At 38.5% G+C, this 27,146-nt stretch overlaps 1 protein-coding gene across 6 annotated transcripts in view; it reads left to right on the top strand.

Annotated features, from left to right (window-relative positions):
* TBC1D5 (TBC1 domain family member 5) overlaps positions 1-27,146 on the top strand; it is a 457,482-nt gene that overhangs the window by 230,710 nt on the left and 199,626 nt on the right. For all 6 annotated transcript variants that reach the window (XM_059664053.1, XM_059664048.1, XM_059664051.1 and 3 more), the window contains one exon: positions 1,232-1,301. In XM_059664053.1, coding sequence (XP_059520036.1) covers positions 1,232-1,301 — 70 coding nt within the window. The remainder of the gene's footprint in view (positions 1-1,231; positions 1,302-27,146) is intronic.

The raw sequence follows: 27,146 nt of genomic DNA, 5'->3' as shown, positions 1-27,146 counted from the left end.
ATGTAGCTGTCATTAAAATTACATTTCAGCTTTCAATAACCATTTAATGAGTGGCATAATTATATAAGTATGGTACCTTAAGTACTATACTCAATAATTAAAAATAATCTTATCTTTAAAGTAAAAGCTCTGTAATTACTATTTGACTTAACCAGGACCACTGTGATGATCTCCAGTGGCACCTTAGGTTGTTCAAAGTGGATTAAAAGTATAAATTAAAATTGGATGTATCAGTAAATTATTAAGCTTGTAATAAAAATGAATATAACCTGAAGTTTGGAAGTTACATTACAGGAATTAGGAGTATAAAATGTAATCAGATTCTAGTCTTCTTAATTTGTTTCTAAAAATAAATATGTTTTATAGTAGTATACTGTGGTTTCATAAAACTATACTTTGCAGTATGTATTTAAAAATTTAAACTATTAAAATAGTCAATAAGAATATGTATATTGTGGCATTGGTGAGCATTTTTAAACTCCTTTAGCAAATTTATTTTTATTCTATAATTTTAAACTGATAGGTATGAATTTGTTCTAAATCTGATTTTATGAGTATACCAGTTTCTTGAGAGAAAATGTCTTTTTTCCCCCTAAATGTTTGATGTTACCACATGAGGCAGAAACACTTTTCGATGTTATTTTCATTTTTTAAACTGCTGAACTTTTGCCCACAGTTAAAACCTAAAGCTTTGGGAAGAATATTAAGATGTATTTAGAGCTCACTAGAATACATTATTATTCACCACCTCCCAATTCTGCTTTCTGTTTTACTTCTGTGTTTACCAAATTTTTAGATAGGGTGAACTGGGGGCTGGAAACATTCCAGTTTTGCTTTCTGCCTGTTCTCTTTGACCGTGCCCAGTGATCAGGGAGGGTGACTTGGTCACTAACAAAAAGTTGCCCTTTGTTGATTAAGTGCTTTATAAATATTGCCTTGCCTGTGATGCATAAGAAGAAAATACCTGTACTGTACTTCATTTGTTCCTGTTAGCAGTCACTTTGTCGGTATTCCTATCCAAGTTAGAAACAGTGGTGTTGGTTATTTCTTAGCATCAGTATAAATATTTCGCCTCATGGGCTCATTATAAAATACATTTGGGGGACGGATAAGGGGATATCCGCCTTTTGATCCAACATACTGCATAGGACTCTCACATAGTAGCTTTTCAACTGAAATATTCAGTTTTCTAATATCCATTATTTCAGTGTTTTTAAATTTTTTTTTCCAGGCGACTCAAATAAAAATGGAAGAAGAACAAGTTCTACTTTAGATTCTGATGGGACTTTTAATTCCTATAGGTAGGTGATGAATACATAGATATGTAATATTACAAGATAATGTACAAAATAACTAATCTTACGGGACTCTAACCTTAGAGTAGTAAGGAACTGCTACCTTTACTTTAAAATTATGACAAGTGTAAAGAATATTAAGATATGATTGTTCTGCAGCTATATTGAGTAATGGAAAATGCAACATTCTCAATTCTTGAATTAATGGACTTATTGTAGATATCTGTTGTTAACCTATGTTAGGATAATTGGAATGAATATATGTGTAGTATTAAGCTTCATTATAATCCTTTTTTTTTGTTCCAGTATATCTTTGATAGTACTAAAGGGTTTTTTTTTTTGTTTTGTTTAAGTTTTCGGCTAAAATGTAGAGTACTGTTTATAAGCAATATAAAATGTATAGAGTATGAAATGTAATCTGTGGTTACATTAAGTGCTGTTTGTTAATATCCTGTTTGGCTTGTCAGCAAACAGGGTAGTTATGGTCTCAATTAGTGAATTTTAAAAAGGATACACTAGTTAAGAAAGGAATGTATTTTATCTAGTCTTTTGTTAATACATATTCTCCTTTTAACTTGAACTTGCTGGGGTCTTTATGGAATTTGTACCTTCATAACAGAGAAACCTAGAAAGAAGAAAGAGTAAAGTATTTCCAGCAATATTGGAAAATTTATATAGTGAACTAAAATGATATAAGAACTAGGTTTACTTTTTGAGGAAAAAGTAGAGATTCAATAATAGTACATTTTGGCATTATAGATAGCAAAGCAGATTGTTGAATAAATAATTGGAGTACACTGTCCTTATGGTTAATTGGTTCTGATACTTGTGTAATGACACTATAAAATATATGCAAGAACCATTGTACGCTTGGAAACTCATTTGAATGTTAAGCTGTCATTCTTTTTATATAATAAATATGGAATTTATGCTTAGAATTTTTATATTTTTATTTGCATACATACTCTATATCCCTAATGGGAACTGTATTATTTGTTTCCTCAGATCCCAGGCAAGCTTTTAACATCTAGAGTAGGGACTAGTATATAGGAAGCACTTAATAAGAATATAGTAAATGTGAAATTTTTTACAATTGGTTTATGAATTCCAAAAAATGAGCTGGTAATTGAAACACTTGACATCTTTATTTTGTACTGGTTGGGGTCTCTATAAATAACCAGTTGCTCTAGTGTCATGGATACTACAAAAGGCTTGTGTTCCCACAGTGTTCTAGAAGGTATTATCACAGCAGTCAAGCTCATATGTTGTCATTATATTTTCACGGTATCTGTCCTAGCTTATAAATGTTAGAATTCTCCAAATCCTCCTTCTAGTGCTGAAGTGTGATATAAACTTGGAATTTGACATATTAAATAATAGGTAGAATCCTCTATCTGAACATGTTGTAGCTGATCACTTCAAATAAAAAGGAGAATATAAATGATAGTTAAGTAAAGATTCATGAGTTGGCATGTAACTGAGGAATGTTAATATGATAATTCATGTGAAATCTATGGTGGTGATATTATTAGGTATAAATACAATAAAAAATAAGACAAAAGGGAAATAAAGATATATTTCAAAGGAAGGAAAATCTATATGTATATAAATTTTGTTGGTGAAATATATTTTACATTATATTTATAGTTTAGCTAATTATTGTAAATAATGGACATAATGTAAAATTAAGAGAAATGTGTTAATGTGAATGCACAGTATTTGCAATTTATTGTCTTCTTGAATAGTTTGAAGATTAAAGGATCTTAGTTTTATTGAATGATAATTATATTTTGAAAATGAACTTCTAATGCAACTTTGCACAATAAATACTAGGTTGTTAACTAATATATTTTTAATCAATGCCTGTCAGTGTTGTAATGTTAGGATATTAATTTATTATTGTAATTAAAAAGGCAAGATAAAAAGCTCAGGTGGTACAGTATATAAAAACAAGCTTTTAATAGTTGGCAGGCCAGTGCTGTTATTAAATAGTATTATAGTATTTAAGGTGTGAAATGAATATTTTTGTATTCAGTAGGCAATAGTTCTTACAATATAATGAGCTTACTTGTGAATTTGACACTTGGGTTAAATGCAGAATTCATAGAAGCACAGCTCTGGGGTATATTTTCATATTAAGTCTAACTGATAAAACCAAGGAATTGTTGCAAAATCACAGTACAATGGCAACAGAATTGTCAGTAAAATTTACTTTTGAAAATGAAAATGATTTTTTTCCTGCCATCATAGCTCTTTTAAACTAACTAGAAATAGGTCATTGGAAAAATGTTAATATTCCAACCCTCAAACATCCTAACAATTGTACCTTTGTATATTGCTTAAAATGCCTCAGAAATCCTGACCTTCCTTCACAGTTAAATAGTTCTGGCTGTCAGCCTGGTATGAACACACTCAAGCTGCATATACTTGTGTCCAGGATAATGATCAGCCTTAGTTTGTCATCTGTTAAATGGATTCTGCCTTGTCACAGCTGTTTTAAAGACTGCGATAAAATGTCTAAGATAAAGCTTTTGGAAAATCTAAAGGCAAAGCATGGCATCATTATTATTCTTTTATGCTTACCTCATGTAAATTGTCAACTTTGTAGCCTTAGTCCTCATTTAACCCTTTTATTGCATACTAGAGGCTCGGTGCACGAAAATTCATGCACTGGTGTGTGTGTGTGTGTTCCCTCAGCCCAGCCTGCCCCTCTCACAGTCTGGGAGCCCTCAGGGGATGTCCTACTGATGTTCTAAACAGCAGTCTGCCCTCCCTCTGCTCGAGGCGACCGGGAGGATCAGGGGAAGGCGCCGCCCCCATTACCTCACTGCTGCTGCCAAAGCTGGCCACCACGGTTGAGGACCCTCAGCCCCCACTTCTTAGCACTGGCCCTGCCCCCTGCCCACTTGTGGGGGAGGCGATCTGCGGCCAGGCTGGCTGGGGGAGGGGCTGTGGGAGGTTGAGGCACCATGAGTCGCACCCTGTCCAGCCTCTGGAGGCTCCGGACCGCAGTGCCACCGCCACTCCCAGCGCCGCCTCTGCGGAAGGAGGGGCCCAGAAGGAGGGGCCGCGTGGCTGCCAGCCATTGGCCCTTGCAGCCGCTGTGGCTTTGTCCAGAAGGACATCTGGTCTAATTAGCATATTACTATTTTATTAGTATAGATGCCGAGGTTTTATCAACTTTTGAATTGGTCACCTAAACCTATATTTTTCCATTGTTTCTTTTAATTTGGTCCTAAATTTTCAGATTCAAGAGGACACAGTCGCCATTTTCTTATTGTTGTTGTTTTTTAATGTTTTTTAAAAATATGTTTTTATTCATTTTACAGAGAGAGAGGAAGAAAGAGGGAGAGAAACATTAATTAGCTGTCTCCTGCATGTCCCTTACTGGGGACTGAGCCCCAAAACCTGGTCATGTGCCCTGGTTGGAAATCAAACTGGCGACCTCTCAGTGCATGGGATGATGTTCAAGTCACATTGGCCAGAACTGTTGTTTTGTTTTGTTTTGTTTTGTTTTTGTTAGTAATATCTAAACACAGTGAGTTGGTTCAAATCCTGACTCCAAATACTTTGGAGACTTTGGACAAGTTTCAGCCTCACTTTCCTTATCTTTAAAATGGGAATAATAAAACATAATTATGAGGAGTCAATGGGATAATGTCACGTGGTAAATGCTAAATTTCAAAATATTAACTGGTTTTAGCTTGTCATTATTTTGGTAACAGAGAAATTTTTTATATGCTCCAATATAAAGATACCAAAAAGATGACTTAAAAAAGATTTGTCTTACAGGAAAATAACTTTTGTCTGTTAGCAGAAAGCTAAGAACAAGCTTATTACCCTGAGGCTTAAAACTCTCAATCTCTTATACACATTGCCTTTGTATAGCAAAATTGTACACATAGTAAAGATGAAAAGAAGATGTTTTACTATTAGTGTAAGTTCAGAGATGGATTTTTGGAATTTTGACAAAAAATTTGAAGTTTAAAATTGATGGACCCTAATCCATAGCTTTGTGCCTAAATGTTCATAGATTTGTTTTTCATAGGCTAGGAGTTTTTCTTGGTGTTTGTGTCTTTTATTGTTTTGCTTCATTGATTCAAGATAGAATATAGCTGCATTTAACTCCTAAGGCACCAGTATGATTGCCATCTGATACCTGGGTAATAGACTAGATCTTGTTTTGGAAGTTTTTGTTAAAAATTGATTGCAATGTCCTAAGTAATTTGCAGGTGGCTGATTAAAATGGAAAACGAGTAAGAATTGAGAAGATATTATTGCTTTATGCTTTAGATCTTATAATTTTGGGAGGAGACCAGTTTTAATGTTTTCTGTCAGATGATATGAGCTTTCCATTTTCCTTATAAAACCATTAAAACTGAGAGACTCCTTGCTGGGTATGAAAGAAAAGTAGTTTGCTGATTAACAGTTTGCAATAGATGTTTAACTAAGTGACTGTAGCACAAGGCCACATGATAGAGGGAATACTCTCTCACTACCACCCTGCCCCCTTTTCCCAAGGGCAGCTGACCTTCTCCTCTGCAAAGAGGCAAGCCCCTTGCCAGCATATATGACTACAGACTATTACATTAATCTGTTTAGCTGTAGTACCAGCTGCTTGCATGTTTTTAATTATCATATTAGGTGGTATAACAGTGACCTATGAAATAAACTGAAGGTGAACATTTTAAAATGTTATTTTTTATGTTATGTTCTAAATATCTTTATTGATCAAATTATAACTCTCTACAAAGGTCCATGGGAAGTCTGTATGGTTTTTGAGGGGTTGTAATGCTTTTTAAAAGTATGTCATAATTCCAATATAGGAAATAACTTCATTTTTGTCTCATTAGATGGTATTGATATAGCCACAAAATTTGCTAAAATTCATTAGTTTAATAGTCAATTTGTTAGAGAAAACTCAGTCCAGTTATTGGTATTCTCTGGGAAACTCAAAGTGATGTTTCATTTCCAGACATTGTCTTGGCATTCTATAAGTAGCATAGGTTAAAATATAAACCATTGTAGATTATTTTAAAATAAATTTGTATATTTAACTCTGATTTTCTATACTCTGTCTATACATATATACATACATATATAGTATGACTAGTAAATCATCTAGCCTACCCTAATTATTTTCAAGTTTTAATTTCAGATGGTGCCATTTCTGAGTATATTTTCCCAAGCTGTGCTGTTAGGAAAAATGTACTATCTTCTGGATATTGACAATTGGAAAATTTTCCAACAATACTTTGTCAATGAAATGTTGATTCCATGAGACACAGTTTAAAATAATAACAACTAATGGTTGTTCAGTTATGTCAGAGCCAATAAACAAAGACTGTAATAATTTAGTTAGAAACCCTGGTATTGAAATAAAAAAACAATGGTATTTGGATACGAAAGAATTTCATATGTGTATCTTTTGCATTAATAAATACTACAACTGGGATAGTAAGATAACCTGAGACTTGAAAAATGTATAAACACCTTAAAAACTTATAAACAATACATTATTTATGTGTTTAATTTAAGAAATATTCATACTTTTTGGATTCTAATCTTTCTCACTAAAGCAGTGGTTCTCAACCTTCCTAATGCTGCGACCCTTTAATACAGTTTGTGGTGACCCCCAATTTCATTTTTACAAATTGAACATAATTAAAGCATAGTGATTAATCAAAAAACCAATATGTAATTACATATGTGTTTTCTGATGGTCTTAGGTGACCCCTGTGAAAGGGTCCTTCGACCCCCAAAGGGGTCGTGACCCACAGGTTGAGAACCGCTGCTCTGAAGAAATACTATATTTCGTATTTCAAAAGAACTTTTGTTGAAGAAATATAAAGGGAATTTTCCCCCTTTCTATATTTTCTTAACTTTGTCTAAAGTGATGGGTATATAATTTTTTAATAGTGATCAGAGCTTCCAGAGTTGCCTCCCTTTCTCAATAGAGTATGTTCCATATCCCACAGAGTCAAAGCTGTTTAAGTGGGTAAAAAGTTTTTTAAAATTTACTTGGGTTATATTTTATAATCTAATAGTTAAGTCTCTTCCTAAATAAGGAAAAAATATGTTAATTTGAACTTTAGTCCTTGAGTAAATTTTAAAAATTAGTCTTCATGTTGTATCACGAAGATTTGTATGTATCATCTTTACATGCAATAAGCAAGTTGGGAGGAAGTGGGAAACGTTCTTCATCACTTACATTTTTGGTATAATACCTTTTTCCACCATTTAATAGGTGAGAATGTCATATGTCTCTTGAAATGACAATGAAGTAATGACTCAAAATATTAGAGATCATAGAGCCAAAGCATACTTTAGATTTAAAATTCAGAAATCTGGGTTCTAGTTCATTCTTAGTGTGATATAAATTTGTTAATCTGGCATTTTTAAGAGTATAAAGTCATAGAATCATTTGACTTACTGAAAGTTGTACTGTATTAGTTTGTTTAAGCTGCTATAACAAAATACCAGAGACTGAGTAGTTTATAAAGAACAGAAATTTATATCTCATAATTCTGGGGGCTGGGAAGCTTAGCAATGAAGGTGCTGGCTGAGAGCCCACATCCTGGTTCCCACACAGTCTTTTCACTGTGTTCTCACAAGGTGGGAGAGCTCTCTAAGGACTTCCTTTGTAAGAGCACCAACCTCAGAGCCCTAGATGACGTAATCATCTCCCAAAGGCCCCACCTCCAAACAGCATCACATTGTGTGTTAGGTTTCAATATATGAGTTGGTGTTGGGAGAGGAAGCGCACTCAGCCCACAGCATATATTAAAGCACTTAGGACCAACTTGAATTCCCATCCCACTCCACCACCTTTTCCCCTCTTAAGTTCCTAAGGCTTGCCACTTTAATTATTTTTCCAGAGCATCATAGCTTAGTAAGTAGATGAGAAAGGAGGGCCTAGACTTAAGATTTCTTTTCTGATTCTTAGAGCATTGCTTTTCTCATGTTAATGTGCTACCTTTATTTGCTTGAGAATCTATACAATTATATGACATAAACTCTTTTAAGTTCTTAAGAATAAATACATGACTTAGGGAAACAATTTGGGAAAAAGCACACAGATAGAAATGAGGCTCTACCATTACTGACCACCACTTATTGACCACCATGTATTGCCTGTGGGACCTTAAGCAAGGTAATTAACTTCTCTGATTCCTAGTAACCTCATTTGTGAAATTGTAATGTTAACAGTTCCTGTATCACAGAGCAGCAGTTTTCAACCTTTTTCATCTCATAGCACAATAAACTAATTACTAAAATTCTGCGATATACCGAAAATATGTTTTTGCTGATCGGACAAAAAAAAAGGTATAATTTTGATCATTCACACCAGGCAGCTATTGTTGTGTTGGCTGTTGTCAGTGCCTCTGACTAGTTAGGTATTGCATATTTAAAAAATTCTTGTGGCACATTGGTGTGCCTCTTGCCACACACCAGGGTACCATAGCACAGCAGTTGAAAATCCCTGTCATAGAATTCTAGGGCACAAACCTAGAAATATGTAGAACACCAGGCCCAGTCACTTAATACATAAAAGGAAACAAATACTAGTTTATCATCTTTCTTTCTGTCTTTTCTAAAACTTTAATTTTAATCAAGTTTTCACCTAACAGAGTTGTCTTTTGTCTCAGAAAAGTTTTTGGTTTTTTTTTGTGTGTGTGTGTTTTTTTTTGGAAAAGAATTGTTAAAATTCGATTCAGTTCTAAGGTGGCAGTAAATGATATTTAAGAATAAAATCTACACTTACCTATAAAAGATCAGATCTACAGATAGCTACAGTAATCTACAGGTTATATAAAAGGAAGTTTTATAAAACCCTCTAGAGATGTGGTGCACAAAATTCATGCAGAGGGGAGGTGTCCCTCAGCCCGGCCTGCGCCCTCTTGTAATTCGCAACCCCTCAGGTAGGGTCCCTAGGCCTGGCTGGCGATCAGGGCCTATCAGGGCTTTCCTTCCCCTTGCTGCCAGCAGCTGTCCCCACCCCTGCTGCTGCCACTGCCTGCCATCTGTGTGGCGCTGCTCCCCTCCCCTGCCACTGGTTGCCTCCCTCTGCGGGGTGATTGCTGGCCGGCCCCTCACACTTGCCACAGCGTCACTGGCCAGTGGCCTGGGTCTCCCTCTGTGGCTGCCAGCGGGGTAGCCTTGGCCTCCCCCCACGATCGATCACCCTGCCGGCTGGTTGCCTGGGCCTCCCTCTTTGGGGCAATCAATCTCAGAGCACCCCTCCCCCCCCCGCCGCATCGATCACCCACAGAGGGTGACCTGGGCCTCCTTATGCGAGGCGATCCTGGGGCAATGGTGGGGGCCCCCAACCAATCTCATCACACCCACCTTGGCTGGCCTGGCACCAGTGCATGTCATAGCATGGTCGTCCGGAAGGTCGTCCAGACGGTAGGTCGTTCTGCTGTTCGGTTGTTTGAACTATTTGCATATTACCCTTTTATTATTATAGATACTGTCACTTAGCCTCACAATCTCATTATTTCTTTTTTCTTATTTCCCTATTTGCTTAAGTAGCACCACAACCGTTATAGTTAAATTATAATTTCAAAAAACACAAAATGTATAACCTTAACATTTTCAAGAAACCAAAATCAGGATATTGCCTTCTATTCTTATTTCTATAATGGAGCCGCATTTGAGAGAAGACATGAAAATCACATTTGAGTGATGAATACATCTTCTTGAAGTAACTTTATTATTTTTTATGATAGTGGAATTCATCAATATCTATGCACCTCTATAATATACAGTCTTCCTGAACTAATTATTATCACTTAAGGCTCTGGAAATATATCACTTTCTATTTAAATAATTAACTGGTTTGTTTTCATGTACAGTCATGCATTGAATAATGACGTTTTGGTCAATGACAAGCTACATATAGATGATAATAGAGCTAAAAAATTCCTATTGCCTTGTGACATCTCAGACATCATAGTATAAGGTAGCGATTCTCAACCTGTGGGTCACGCACAATGAAAATACATCCTGCATATCAGATATTTACATTATGATTCATAACAGTAGCAAAATTATAGTTATGAAGTAGCAACGAAAATAATTTTATGGTTGGGGGTCACCACAACATGAGGAACTGTATTAAAGGGTCATGACATTAGGAAGGTTGAGAACCACTGGAAGGCATTACTCATGTGTTTGTGGTGATGTTGTTGTCAACAAACCTGCTGAGCTGCCAGTTGTATAAAAGTATATCACATACTGTTATGTACACAACATAATATTTGATAATGATCATAAGTGACTGTGTTATTGGTTTATGCATTTACTCTGCTATGCTTTTTATCATTTTTTAGAGTGTTCTCTTTCTGCTTATAAAACAAAGTTTGCTGTAAAACAGTATACTGTGTTACCCTGGCAGCAACCTCATACATCTCATTTATTACATTTTTTCATTGCATCATTTTCTCTGGTGCTTGATTCAATCTCATTTTGTTTATTCATTGTGACCCCCAAGCATGCAAAATTCACTGCTAATGCTGCCAATAAGAGGCCACAGTGAGCGATTGTCCTGAAAACGAAATTAAAAGTGACTAAGGACTGGGAAGGTGAAAAATTAGTGATGGTTATTGCTTGTCAGTCAGGTAAGCCTCATTTTGTCATAGCTATGATCTTGAAGAACAAGAACAAAGTGATGGAAGCTGTTAAAGATCTGCTTCATTGAAGGCAATGGGACTAACAAAATTCAAGAAGGACCCCTGTCAGACATGGAGAAACCTCTAACAACCTATATGGAAGACCAGACACAGAAGAGTATCTCTCAGGACCATGATCATGGCCAAAGCAAAAGGTTTGTTTGCAATGTTGAAAGAAAAGGCTGAACCTGGCTAGGATTTTGAAATTACTGCTAGTTCTGGATGTTTTAAACAATTCAAGAATCCATACTCATTACATAATATGAAATGAGTGTTGAGTCTGTGGGTGCTGATGTGAAGGCAGATGAAGAACTTTTGGAAATTCTAGAAAAGCTGATTGAAGAGCAAAATCACTTGACAGAGCAAATATTCAATATGGATGAAATCTCCCTAATCTGGAAACTGGAGGCCTGAAAGGACTTTCATAAGAAGTCCAAGTCAATGCCAATTTCAGGGCTTTAATGGACAGGATAACAATCTTGCTTGGGGGAAATGTTGCAAGTTCTCTGGTACAGTGAGGATCCAGGGCCTTAAGCATATCAATACACACACTGCCAGTGTCCTACAGGAGCAGTGAGAAGTCATGGATGACCCAATTTCTCTTCCAAAATGCCATCCTGAATTGCTGTGCCAGTGAAATGGAGAAATACTGTTTGGGGAATAGCATACCTTTTCGAGATTTTGCTGATTGTTGATAATGCTCCTGCACTTCCTCTTTTTATGGATGATCTTTGTCCTAATGTCAAAGTGGTGTTTCTCCCTCCAAACACCACCTCTATGATCCAGCCAATGGATCAAGGAGTTATAGCAGCTTTTGAGGCCTACTACCTGAGAGGAGAACCTTTGTCCAGGCTATTACTGCAACTGAGGAAGACTCTGAGAAGACACTGTGATGCATTGCTGAAGGATTTAGAAGGATTACAATATCTATGACTGCAGCAAGAACTTCGCTTGGGCTTGAAGTGATGTTTCCAAGGCATGTATGAATGGTATCTGGAAGAAGATACTCAGAAGTTTTTCTATGACTTCAGAGGATTTGCCAAGGATAAGTAGGTTGTAAAAATCAACAAGGCAAACAATGTCATGGCTGACATTGAGGAGCTCCTAGAGAGAAATTGACTAATAAGTTATTGGAACCAGAACAGAAACTCAAAGCTGAAGAAGATGTAAGAGAAAAGGAAACTGCAAGAGAAGAAAAAGAACCCCCAAGAAAATCCATAGTAAAGGGTTTAGTAAAAGCTTTTGTAGACCTCAGCAGGCTCCTTAAAAGTTTTAAAATATGATCCCGAACACTGAAAGGTTTTCATTATTAGAAAGGAATGTTTATAGTGGGTTATCTGCTTATAAGTATATCTGTGATGACAAAGAGAGACAAACCAACTAAACCACTATGGACATATTTCTGAAAAAGTAATACCTCCTTAAGAAGTGCCTCAAGCTGGTCCTTCAGGAGGTATTCCAGAAGAAGGCATTTTGTCATAGGAGATGAAAGCTCCATGCATGTGATTGTTCCTGAGACCTTCCAGTGGGGCAAGATATAGAGCTGGAAGACCATGATTTTGATCCTGACCCAGTATAGGCCTAGGCTGCTGTGTGTGATTGTTTTAGTTTTTAACAAAACATTTTAAAAGGTAAAAAAAAAAAAAATTCAATAGAAAAAAAGCTTATAGAAAAGGATATAAAGAAAGAAGAGCCCTGGCCATGTGGTAATTGATTGGACATCATCCTGTATACCAAAAAGGTTGTGGGTTCCATCCCTGGTCAGGGCACATACGGAAGGCAACTTATCAATGTTTCTCTCTCACATTGAAGTTCCTCTCTTTCTCTCCCTTCCTCTCTCTCTAAAACCAATAAGCATATCCTCAGGTGATAATTAAAAACAAAAACAGAAAGAAAAAGAGAAAAGATATTTTTGTACAAAAGTGCAATATGTGTTTTAAGCTAAGTATTATTTTAAAAGTCAAAGGGTTAAGAAAAATAAAAGTTTATAAAGTAAAAATGTTATAGTAAGCTAAGCTTATTATTGAATAAGGAAATAGACATATTTAGAAACTTGGTGCATCCTAAGTGTGTGATGCTTACAAAGTCTACAGTAGTGTACAGTATTGGCCTTCACATTCACTCCTCACCCACTCCCTGACTCACCCAGAGTTAGTGCAAGCTCCATTCATGGTAAGTGCCCTATGCAGGGGTACCATTTTTTTACCTCTTATACTGTATTTTTATGGTACCTTTTCAGTGTTTAGATATGTTTAAATACACAAATACCGTTGTGTTAAAAGTGCCGACGGTGTTTTTAGTATACTAAAATGCTGCACAGGTTTGTAGCCTCTGAGCAGTGGCTGTGCCATCTATTCTGGGTGTACAGTAGCCTCAGCCGTCTTGGTGTGTGTAAGTGCACTCTGTGACGTTTGCACAATGAGAAAATTGCCTGAGGATTCATTTCTCAGAACATCGCCCCATCATTAAGTGATGCATGACTGTATAGCCTTAAATTAACATCACCCAAACTGACTTGAGTGTTCATATTACAGTTTGAGTTCCTTTCCTTCATAAACCTCTTCAAGCCCTTTTTATTAACTGTAGCCAGGTTTAGGGGAAATTTTTTTCATATTTATTTATTTACATTGTCAGCTGCAAGCTGCACTCATCTAGAGACTGTGTAAATGTTTATCTCTGGAAAGACAGGCATACATTTGAAACATGAGGCTAAGCTTCTCTCAGTCAGTAAGCACTGAGGTCCCTTCCCCTGGACATGCTTCTGTCTTCTCCCAGTGGGAATGTGCCCACTGTCAACTTTTGTAGTGAATTTGTTATATATATTAGCATGTGCTCTTTTTAGGTATGGTAGTGAAACAGAAAAAATCAATTAAATATTTGGTTCGTGATGTTGAAGTGTGTTGCTGGATCTATAATTTGAGAAAATAATGCATAGGATTAGGGTTGAAACTTGGAAAGTTATAAGTCTTTTGAAACATTTTACAAATAGCTTACTATATTGTTAACTCTATGTAATGCTTCATATCTGATTTTTTATTTGTAACTTTCAAAGATATAGTTTTAAGGATGAACTTTTCATTGAATATTTTATTAGAAATTGATATTCAATATTTGTCTATTTTTTTATATCAGGTTACCTTGCCTTTTGGGGGAAAATAACTGGTTAATAATCCAATTTTTCATTTTATTTTTAACCCAGAGCTTTTAAAAGTGTTTCTCTGACATGTTTATACCTGACATGTTTATATATTTTGTTTATTTGCTTGTTTTGTTCAAGAGAGGTAACATATTTCAATCATTCTGCAAATCTTTATTGTACACTCATTATAGGCAAGCCAGTGTGCTAAACTGCCAACACCAAGACCCAAAGAGGAATAAAACATAGACCCTGCCCCTGGTGTCCTTACGGTCTAGGGGAGACAAACATGGAACCAACTAACGTAGATAATAATGTGTTTGCAAAGGGAGCATTTTACCAAGAGCAGGGGGATACCAGATGGGGTAATTAGAACTGAGAGGTGGGGGCTGAGGACAGATCAATATGTTTACTGGACATTCTAGGACAGCAGTTTTCTGGGGTGAACAGTATGAAAAAAGACAATCTTCATTTTCTACTCTTTAGCAATGCAGTTTTTTTGCATTATTAGAATGGATGAATTTGATTGGCCTCACATTTTTTCAATGACAAAATTATGCCCTTTTCTGAAAAGACAGCTAAAATGACCCACAACATGGCTATTTACATATATTTGTTCCATTGTGGAGACATTGTTACTTTGCTGAACTGCTCTTTATACAGTATTCAAGTTTTAGGTTTCAGTATATCATAGATGTTTGGTATATTTTAATCAAACATAATAAATGTAACTGGGTGTTAATAATGTGTCTTTAAATCCCACAAAATTAAATGAAATACTTGATAATGATAAAATTGAGAATGAAAATTATATGCCTAGAAATATGGGGAAATTCTATAGAGCAGCTATGGGGTAGAATAAGAAATAGCCTGCTAATGAGGAAGTATTTGAAATGTAAAAGACATCCTGGTATAATCTGAACATATGGACATTGTTTTCATTCCATGATTATAGATACAATGTTCTGAGAAAGATATAGTAGTAGTTCAGTCTGCTTGACATACCCTTGAATACTCTCAAGCTACTTGCTCAGTTTAGGAAAGTCATTACGATGACATGCCCAGGTCTCTCAATTGATTGGAAGTAAATCAGGATAGTTGAACAGCATCTCCTAACTCTCCTTACAGGTTTTTAATGTGCTTCTAGATCTTCAAGTTCTCTTGAGCATGAGAGCTCTACTATCATTGAACCAGGCACAGACCTCTCATTATTTGGATTTTGTACCACCCATAATACTATCTAATAATAGACAAACATGGTAATTGACTGTACCTTTGCTACGCCACCCATTGGCTAATCAGCACAATATGCAAATTAACCGCCAACAAAGATGGCAGCTAATTTGCATACTGCAGGCAGGGTGGGACAGCGCCATCCCGCCTGCCCTGCCACCAACTGGGCCTGCTATCTGCGACCCGGGGCGGCAGGCGTCTGTGTGTGACCGAACCCCGGGTGGCCGAGTGGGGCAGCAGCGATCAGCCGGCCCGCCCGGGCGTCCTGTGTGCAACCCGACCCAGGGCGGTGCCCCAACCCCCGGATCGGCCCTGCCTTGTGCGAGACCCGGGGCGGTGCCCCAACCCCTAGATCGGTCCTGCCGTGTGCGCGACCCAGGGAGGCGGGGCAGGCACCGAGGGATCGGGCCTGCCATCTGACACCCGGGGAGCGGGCCTAGGCCAGCAGGTGGTTATCTCCCGAGGGGACCCAGACTGTGAGAGGGCACAAGTGGGGCTGAGGGACACCCCCACCACCCACCCTCCCCCGCCAGTGCACAAATTTTTGTGTACCGGGCCTCTAGTAGGTTTATAATCTCCCACGGAACTACTGTTGTTTGCTTGCCACTCCCTACCTTACCACTGAGCCCCACCCAGAGCCTGCCTTTCTCCTTTGTATTCTGACTGCGTAGGTTGAAGAGGGACTGTTTTTCCACATGAGAGATCTATAAGAGGGTGGAGAGAGTGGAGTAGAATCTATATATATAAAAGCCTAAGTGACTGGTAGCTATGATGCACAATGATCACCTGGGAGCAGACACTCAATGCACAGGCATGGAAACATGGAACAGACTGATGAATCTCAGGGGCAAGGGGGATAGGTAGGAAGAGATTAACCAAAGATCTTATATGCATACTAGAGGGCCAGTGCACAGATTTGTGCATCGGTGGGGTCCCTCGGCCTGGCCTGTAGGGATCAGGCCAAAACTGACTGTCCGACATCCCCTGAGGAGTCCCAGATTGCGAGAGGGCACAGACTAGGTAGAGGGACCCCACCGGTGCACGAATCTGTGCACCAGGCCTCTAGTAAATAAATAAAACCAGAGTGGTCTGTTAACATTTTTAACGCTGCTCCCATTCTTGTTTCTGCCACTGCCACCTGGGTTGTTGAAGGACCCTAGAAAAGGAACCCCAGCCTTTCCATCTCTAGATGCCATTGCTAATCCTACTCTTTAAAGACTCTGTAGCAAAATGAGAATTTTCTTCATGGTGCCAACTTTAAGTTTTATAATAGCATTCCATAATATAAAGTTGTTACTTATGGAGACATCTCTTTGGTTCATAGAGATGTCTGTGGTCATATAATTAAATTTTTGTGGCATGCATTTGGAATCTGAATTACTGAATATATGGATAATAGAATAGCATATAACAAAAGGCCTTTTTGTGAAGTCATGACAAGATTTGGGTCCTTTTGAAGTAGGTGAACTTTCAAATAATAAAAAATTTCAGCAATAGAGAATACTTCTGTCTAACACAGGAATTTTTATGACACACAATTTAATTTGGGCTAAGAGGTCATGAGAAAATGTTTCATCTTCCCCTATGATGCAGAGCAACTGTTTTAAAAAATCAGTAATAAAACTACTCCTCCTACTGTTCTAGCCTTCATGGGAAACAGTGCAGACTCGGTAGGTCTCCATAGCCCTGGTTTCTTTGTTTCAGTGTTTTCCCCAGCCCTCCCTCCTCCTGCCCCAAACCAGTATTAAGAAAAAGGATTCTGCGCCCCCGCCCCCATTTCTTTGGATATATAAACAACACATCTAGGGGTCAAAATTCCTAATAACTTCAACCAACTAGAATATAATCAGAATCTCAGAGACATTTGGAGAATATTAAAATGTCCAAAAAGTTTGTTGAAGAATGTTTAGTCACAGAAGGGCTCTTTCAGCCCTTACTCTGCTTCCACTTAGCTTTATTTCTTTTTTTTCTTAATTAAAAAGATTATGATAGTTTATGATATTGAAGTGAAGCTAGAATATATAACAGTTTAACATCTAGTTTGTTGTCTTTATTTATTATTTTTAAAATATATTTTATTGATTTTTTTACAGAGAGGAAGGGATAGAGAGCTAGAAACATCGATGAGAGAGCTACATCAATCAGCTGCCTCCTGCACACTCCCCACTGGGTATGTGCCCGAAACCAAGGTACATGCCCTTGACCAGAATCGAACCCGGGAACCTTGAGTCCGCAGGCCGAAGCTCTATCCACTGAGCCAAACCAGTCAGGGCTGTCTTTATTTTTTATAAATAAAATTGAGCAAATGATAAACCTGTAGAGATTTAGAATTTCTAAAAACTAATTATGTAAACATTATACAAATTGGGAGCTGATCGCCTGGTTTTATAAATGTTTTAATACTCTCAAAATTTTTGTGTTGAGAAAAAAAAAAAAAGTCATACATTGGCCTTTCATCATGCTAGGTAAATGAGGTGTGGAGTTTTAATTAATTAATTAATTAATACATTTGTTTGTTTGTGTAGTAGAGGCCCGGTGCACAAAATTCATACATGGGTAGGGTCCCTAGGCCTGGCTGGCGATCAGGACCTATTGGGGCCTTCTGGCTGCTGGCCTTGGCCTTCCTTTCCCCAGCTGCCTGCCAGGGCCTTCCTTCCCCCGGCTGCTGGCTTCCTTCCTTCCTTCATTCCGTGCCGCACCCTGATGGTCAGCACACAACGTAGTGAGCGGTCGAACTCCTGGTCGGTCGAATTCCTGAGGGAGCAATTTGCATATTAGCCTTTCATTATATAGGATTTTTACTGAGTGTTTTTAAAATTGTTGACAGTATTATAAATGTCCCCCATTTCCCTTCCTTTGCCCCGCCCCCCCATCCAGCCCCCCACCCCTCCCCATGCCTTCACCACACTATTGTCTGTGAAGCCTGGAGATTTTTAAATTAGTGAGGAGTTTTTTTTGAAATTATAATCCAGTGAGATTTTCTAGTAGGCCTTGGGTATGGATATTTCCTTACCTTTTCAGAGGCCCATGTGAATTATTTTCTCAGACACATTAATCCAAACAAATTATAAACTACACACTAACCTTAAACTAAAGTTTATCTTATGAACCATTTATCTTCATTTAAAATGACCATTTCCTGGATCTTTGAACCAGTCTATTGTTGAGGATGGTTATATTAGGCTCGTGATTCACTATTGATAATTTTTGATAACTTATAGATGTATCACTGTCATTATTAAAGATGTGCTTTCCCAACTTCTGCATGTATGTGAATGGAAGAAGAGGGAAGTGGGACAAAGCAAGGGGCAGTGGTGGTAGAGACAGAAACCCAGACAGGGAGAAGCAAGGAAATAGAGACTTTTTGACTAAAATTACTTATTACATCTATATCTGATCTTACTAGTAGCGTCTTTCACTTACGATTAAGTATATATTGTATTACATCCCTTATGGAATTACCTTGATTTTCAACCACTTGTATTATTTAACTTCTAACACGTATCTTCTTAACCCAACAGCACTATGTGTGAGTAGGTATCATGTGTATCTTTACTGTTTATATCCTTTGAACCTTTATAGTTGTTATTTTAAAGATTGAATGTATATATGAATGGTTCATCATCCTTAAAATACTTTGAGTTTTGCTGCCCAATATGAGAACCAATAGCCACAAGAGACTATATAAATGTATGTTTCAATGAAATAAAATAAAATATGTGGTTCTTCAGGTGCACTAGTCATATTGGACAGTCAGATATAGAACATTTCTGTCATCTCAGAAAGTTCTGTTGGATGGTGCTGATCTAGAGGATATCGAATAAATGGGGGATTCAGTTAAAATATACATTTTAACCTTTTAAGATAAGTATTTCAAGCATATATTTATTTCTATAGGCGCAAAACTCTGTAAGTCAACCCAGTCTTGGAAAACATGCTTTAAGAGATAAAATTGAGTTTTAATAAGATATCTGATTTTGCTAAATAAATGCCTGTTTCTAAATTACTGGAAAATAATTGGTTCTAAATTCTGTATTTCCCTTACAGTATTGCTTATATTATAGAATGTGTGCCAAATTCTTCATCATACAGAAAGTTAGATATCAAGCTCATGCTAATTATCACAAATCTCAAGCTAAGTGAGGTGGGTGGGGAATGGGAAGAGGGAGGGAAGGTCTGCAGGGAGGTGGCTGGAGAAAGGGATTTTTCCTTATCCTATATAATAAAGAGCTAATACACTAATTTGACCAAACAGCAGAACCACCATCCAGATGACCTTCCAGATGACCTTCTGGAAGACTTTCAGGACGAAGCCAGGGCTGCGAGGGTTGAGCCCCTTGCACGAATTTCGTGCATCAGGCCTCTAATCACTGAACAATATTCCATTGTTTAAATGTTCCACAATTTACTCATTCATCTGCTGAAAGACATCTTTGTTGCTTCCAAGTTTGGGCAATCCTATATAATATGCAAATCGACCAAATGGTGGAACAACTGGTTGCTATGATATGCACTGACCACCAGGAGGTAGACACTCAGCACAGGAGCTGCCCCCTGATGGTCAGTGTGCTCCCACAGGGAGAGCGCACTCAGCCAAAAGCCAGGCTCATGGCTGGCAAACGCAGTGGGGGTGGCGGGAGCCTTTCCTGCCTCCACAGCAGCACTAAGTTGTCAGTTGGACATCCCCCGAGGGCTCCCGGAATGTGAGAGGGCACAGGCAGGGCTGAAGGACCCCCACCAAGTGCACGAATTTCATGCATCAGGCCTCTAGTTAATTATATAAGAAACATCAGTAAACCATGGAATATAAAAGGTATTCATTCCAGACAACTTCATAGACATTGTCTGGTACAGGATCCTTTTATCACCTAATTTTAAATGCTGATCCTTTGATTATGTGTCTTTATTATGTACTTAATTTTTTATAATCTTATGATATAGCTTTATTTGATTCATTTTCTAAATAATGTTTGTTGAGTTTACCTATTTTAACATGACCCTGAATTTAGAAGCTCTTAAAACATTTTGAAGAAAACAATGCATGTTTTATTTAAAAAATAATAATATTCTACCTAACAGTCCAAAACTGTTACAACTCAGTTCTTTATTTCCTTGTGGATATGGAGGTGGAGACTCAAGATTTCTCAATTCAATGTTAAGTCCAAACCTGAATCAAAACATCATCATTAGTTACTTTTAACAACTGAACTATTATTGCCTTTGTTTCAAGGGAGCCTCGTCACATGAGAACACATTTCACCAGACACAGAAGAAATTCATTTTAAGCTTATGAGCAATTATGCATTCTGGTTTTTTTTTTATATATAAGTGCTATGTCCTGATGTTTCATTATGGAGGAAAAAAGCTTTAAGTAAAAGTAAGTTTTAAAAAATTCCTGATACAGGAAGCGAAAAAGCCAGTAGACTTTCTAATTGCCTTTTAGAATCTCTGAGTTCCCTCATTACCTGTGATTTAAGCTAAAAATGAGGTAATTATAGATAACATCAGTGTTTATCTGGTTGATCTTGGCACCTGCAGTCCTAATGTTGAAACTTACCCAGATCTGGTGCCACACTGCAGTCTGATGCCGACATACCTAATTTACGCTTCTCACATTCCCATTGATTTTTACTTTAGATGTTCTTGTTCTATTTGAATAGCATTTTTTAAATCATACATTTAAAATGTTATAAAGTTACATACTCTTACATGGAGTATTGGAATTATAGCACAGTCCTTTATTAATAGAAATCTTCCACTATGTTTCTAGACAGATTAGAAACAGATTACAAGTTTATTGTTTCCTTTTTCCTATGCATTTGATAAAGCAATTGTGATAAAAATTAATAGAGCAATTTTTCAAATATTGGCATGCACTTTAGGATTAAAAGATTGTATAAATCTTTTTGCATCAGGTTAACTTTTTTTACCTTCAAATATTTTCTACTCATCTAACTCTGAGTTTATCCTGCTTCAAGATCAACTTCATCCTGCCCTGGCCTTGAGTTTTACGATTATTCTAGTCACATATAAAAAATGATGGTCATGGTTGACTGGCCAACCTTATAGGTTATATAACAATACATCAGTTATCTAGGGGTCATCTTTGAGGACTCCTCTAGCACACTTCCCCCTTAGGACACTTCCAAGAAACATGTGTCCACCTTCCTTCCTGTTCCCCAGAGATAATCCCTTCTCTGCTCTCAGCAGCTTTCATCATCAGTAAAAAATCAAAGTAGCTTCTCTAAACCAAGTATTGAAGATTCTAAGAGCTAGACTGTCAGCGGTTCTCAACACGTGGGTCACGACCCCTTTGAGGGTCGAATGACCCTTTCACAGTAGTCGCCTAAGACCATCGGAAAACACATAATATAATTACATATTGTTTTTGTGATTAATCACTATGCATTAATTATGTTCAATTGGTAACAATGAAAATACATCCTGCATATCAGATATTTACATTACGATTCATAACCGTAGCAAAATTACAGTTATGAAGTAGCAACGCAAATAATTTTATGGTTGGGGGTCACCACAACATGAGGAACTGTATTAAAGGGTTGCACCGTTAGGAAGGTTTAGAACCACTGCTCTATGTAGTCTCTGAGCTCTTTCAATTATTGTAGTCATTTGAGCCCCGTAGAGACATTCTCCCTTGTCCAAATAATGCCCGAAAATGGAGTAGAAGCCGTCATATAAAATATACAGTATAAAATGTATTCTCTAGCGTTATCGCCATTTGGGACAATTCAGAAATTTTCTAGTCCAGAATTGTCACATAATTAAGTCACTTATGCATTATTTAGGTTACAGAAGTATTTAAATAATTATATTTGGAAGGCTTTAACTAGTTTCATATTAATTTTATGTTCAAAGCTTGGGAAAATGCTACCTTAAAATACATAATTAGAAATAGTACCTTATGATCATCAGCTGTATTTTTATTCTCTGCATACTCGAGTTGATCTCCATGTTTAAAAAAACTATTGCAGGAGGTTTAACTACCTAAGTTGGTCTTAGAGGGAAGGCAACAACTGCTGCTGCAGAAGTTGATTTCATTTACTTAGAAATGATCGCAGCCAAATGATCATGGCCAACATTTTTAATTAGTAACAACGTTCTTGAGGAGGACATAGGTAGGCTCAGAATCCTTCTCAACACAATGCTTCCAAGGCAGCCACTACTAATTCATTAACGTTGGCATGAGAAAGGAAACCAGCTTATCTCTGCCTCTCTCTGCTAAGATGCTGGTTATGTTTTCAGGGACCCAGTGCCTGCAAGGCAGAGTAATTGCCACTAGATGGCACTAGTGCTATGTCAAGAGAGTCCTCAAGGCCCAAGTCTCTAATGGCCCAGCAGTTCTCAACCTGTGGGTGGCGACCATTGGAAAACACATATAGCATATCAGATATTTACATTACGATTTATAACAGTAGCAATATTACAGTTATGAAGTAGCAACAAAAACAATTTCATGGTTGGGGGTCACCACAACATGAGGAACTGTATTAAAGGGTCGTGGCATTTGGAAGGTTGAGAACCACTGCATCTGTTCCATTTGAGGCTTTTACAAATCTAAATGTTCTTGGAAGTCCATAACCACCCACAGCAGTTGTTGACTTACCTTCTCACTCCAACTGGTGCCAACTTTTCTCTATACCCTTGTATTTGATGTTCAAAAACTAAAAATCTAAGGAAGAAAGTATAAGGGCACACTAATACCTTGCCTTGTTGCCAGGGGCAATTTTTGTCTTGGATATCTGGAGTATCATGTTCCCTGTAGTAGTGTTTTCCATGTTATTCCAGGAAGATGCTCAAGCTAATTCTCATTCCTTTTTTCTATTGACAACATACTTGATTTTTCTGAGTCTTAGTTTTCTCATTTATAAAGAGGATTAAATATAGTTACCCTAGGAGGGTTGTTTAGAGGTTAAAAGTGATAATATCTAGCCCTGGCTGGGTGTCTAAGTTGGTTGGAGTATTGTCCCATTCACCAAAAGGTCTCAGGTTCGATCCCCTGTCAGGGCACCTATGGGAGGCAACCAATTGATGTTTCTCTCTCTCTTCCTCTCTAAAAATCAATAAAAACATATCCTCAGGTGATGATTTTTAAAAAGGTGATATATCTAAAATCTTATATATTATGACATAGGTGGATTTTAAGCATTTTAATAACATCATTGCCAGATTTTTGCTATTACAGCAACAGTATATATACTAATGGTATATGACAGAGTTTAGCAACTATCTTTTATTTTTTGTTAATTAAACTGAAAAGTTCCACCTCAGGCTCCTCAGTACTTACTCTTCTTTTCCCAAGTCCGGTAGTCCAGCTCCCCTCAAAGGGCTAAACTTCTCAACATTTTGCCCTTGAAGGTCTGTCAAACCTCTGACAGCTCAGCTGTTGGATGTAGCATCTCATCCAACATGGTGCTGCATGCCCATGGTGCTACTATTTATTATTTTCTATACTGAGTGTTAATTTTTAGATATAAAACTATTCTTCCCTCCTTTGTATTACCAGAGTACTTTGTCTTAATCACATCATTATTGGTTTGCATATACATCTATTCTCTTTATGCTTTAAAAAATATATATCTGAGTGTTAAGCACATGGTAGGCACTAAATGTTTATTATGTATACCCTGTATCACAGTTTATTAACAAAACACTATTCCAGAGGAGAGAAAGACAATTAATAGGCTATCTTGTGGCTTTATGTTGCTCTGTTGTTAGAGCTCTTCATCAGTTTGAGATGTTAAACCTTAATTGGAACTATAAGTACCCAGGAATAAATTTAAATGATTGTGAATTTCAGGGATAGTGTTTCCATTTCACATGCCTCAGTCTCCTTTTCTCTTTGCCAACCCTGTAATCAAGGCACAGGATCTTATTTAAGCTAACAAATGATTATCCTTCATTACATAAGTAGTATGTAACTTGACCTTAAAAGGCTGCTTACTTCATAAGATGGCAATGAATCCAGCCACCAGCTGTGTCTACTTTCACAATATCTTGGTACCTTTGAATAGAAGCTGATTTTTCAAGAGCTAGGGAGTCATTGCCTCACACTTCCGTCTCTGATCTAGAATGCATCAGTGTTTTCAGGCCATGGAACTGCATCATCTCTCACGAGTTCTGATTCCTCTTGGGTTTAAAATACATTTGAAATCTAAGCTATATGAATGTACAGTTTCTGAGATATACTCCTGTAATGTTCTTTGTACTCATTACTGATCTCGTCTTTGAGTATTATTAGAACCTGGATAAAAACAAAACTTGAACAGTAAGAGGTGCATAATGTATGTGATATTGTTGGAAAATAGATAATGTATTTAAAATACTACAGGTAACACAAATGGACTAAAGTGTTTTTTAAAACCATAAGATCTCAGTGACTATTTCTTTGAATGTGTTGTGGCTAAGAACTACTTCAGCGTAAAAACAATGGAAAGAACATCAAGATAAATTAATGTTAGGTTTATATTATATACAAATTAAAAAGCTTCAGGGTGTAGAACAATCAAGAGGATTGGGTTAAAAATACATATAGATGGCAGGAAAGGTGTAATGTCTTTAATGTATGAAAAGTTCTCTCAGACCTGTGATAAGGCCTACTATAATAAAAGCATTATAACATTATTAACAACTAGAGTCCCCGTGCACAAAAATTTGTGCACTCGGGGGGAAGGGGGGCTCCCTCAGCCTGGCCTGTGCCCTCTCGCAGTCTGGGACCCCTCAGGAGATAACGACCTGCTGGCTTAGGCCTGCTCCCAGGTGTCAGAGGGCAGGCCCAATTCCTAGGTGCAGCCCCTGGTCGGGCTCAGAGCAGGGCTAATTGGGGAGTTGGGGCGCCGCCCCCTGTCACATTCAAGGCAGGGTCGATGGGGAGGTTGCGGCACCACCCTCTGTCACGCACAGAGCAGGGCCCATCAGGGGGTTGAGGAGCTCCCCCCGTCACTCAGACAGTAGGGCCGATAGGGGAGTTGGGGCACCGCCCCCGTCACACACAGAGCAGGGTGGATCAGGGGGTTGGGGCGCCGCCCTCTATCACCCACAGAGCAGGGCCGATCAGGGGGTGGGGCGCCACCACTCTCACACTCAGGGCAGGGCCGATGGGGAGGTTATGGCTCTACCCCATCACACACAGAGCAGGGCCCGTGGGGGGAGGGGTTGGGGCACCGCACCCTGTCACACACAGAGCAGGGCCGATCAGGGGGTTGGGGCGCCGCACACTGTCACACACAGAGCCGCAGGGTGATCAGAGGTTGGGGAGCTCCCCCGTATCAGGCACAGAGCAGGGCTGATCAGGAGGTTGGGATGCCTTCCTGTCACGAACAGAGCAGGGCGGATAGGGAGGTTGTGGCCCCACCCCCTGTCACACACAGAGTCGCAGGGCGATCAGGGGGTTTGGGCGCTGCCCCCTGTCACGCTGATCCCGGTGCCAGGAGGCCTTTCGGCTCCGCTGATCCCGGTGCTGGGAGGCATATTACCCTTTTACTATATAGGGTAGAGGCCTGGTGCATGGGTGGGGCTGGCTGGTTTTCCCTGAAGGGTGTCCTGGATCAGGGTGGGGGTCCCCACTGGGGTGCCTGGCCAGCCTGGGTGAGGGGATGATGGCTGTTTGTAGCTGGTCACACAGCCTTCAGGGTGGGGGTCCCCACTGGGGTGCTTGGCCAGCCTGGGTGAGGGGATGATGGCTGTTTGCAGCTGGTCACACACCCTTCAGGGTTGGGGTCCCCACTGGGGTGCCTGGCCAGCCTGGGTGAGCGGCTGAGGGCTGTTTGCAGCGGTCACACACCCTTCAGGGTTGGGGTCCCCACTGGGGTGCCTGGCCAGTCTGGGTGAGGGGCTGAGGGCTGTTTGCAGCTGGTCACACACCCTTCAGGGTTGGGGTCCCCACTGGGGTGCCTGGCCAGTCTGGGTGAGGGGCTGAGGGCTGTTTTCAGGCTGGCAGGTGACAAGCTCCCAACCGCTCCTTTTTTTCTTTTTTTTTTCTTAATTCTGGGCCAGCTTTAACTCTGAGGCTCCAGCTCTTAGGCCTCCGCTGGTGAAAGTAGGTAATCGAAACAATGTATAACTCCAGCTCTGAGATCCCAGCTCGCTGAAAGCTGGTTTCTGGGGGTTTTTTTTTGTTAAAATGTTTCAAACTGCCAGCTCAGCGGCCTGCAGTGGCAGGCAGGGAACGTTGGAATCCTCCATCACTGAAGCAAGCAAGCCTCATGTTCAGTTTAAGCTGCCTGGCTGCCGGTCGCCATCTTGGCTGTCAGTTAATTTGCATATCTCGCTGATTAGCCAATGGGAAGGGTAGCGGTCGTACACCAATTACCATGTTTCTCTTTTATTAGATTAGATAATACTATTTTGTGAATGTTATGATATATGCTGCACACTTCTGAGGGTCTGTCATACAGTTAAATCCTCATAGTAATTCTTTGAGGGAGATGATAGTATTATTATTATTATTTCATTTTACAGATGATGAAACAGAGACACAAGGAGGTTAAGTAGCTTGCTCATGCTTGCATAGCTAGTTAAGTAGCTAGTACATTGGCTGTTTTTCTGATCCCAGGAGTGTGGTTCTGATGTCTGTTTTCTTAACCACTATCCTATACATCTTAACATCGGCAAAGGACAAGAAAGGACGTTGTAAAAAGAAGAGATATAAAATGACCTAAAAAGCATGAGAAAATATCAGTTTCATTAATGATATAAAATCAAATAAAAATAAAAATGAAATATTAGCTCTCTTGCAAATAGAGTGATGAAAGTAGAAAGTTCACATGGAGTGGTGGTAGAAGTTTG

Source organism: Myotis daubentonii, chromosome 14 (assembly GCF_963259705.1).
Source record: "Myotis daubentonii chromosome 14, mMyoDau2.1, whole genome shotgun sequence".
NCBI lineage: Eukaryota > Metazoa > Chordata > Mammalia > Chiroptera > Vespertilionidae > Myotis > Myotis daubentonii.
The sequence above is the reverse complement of the archived record's forward strand: the minus strand, read 5'-3'. Positions and strand labels throughout refer to the sequence as shown.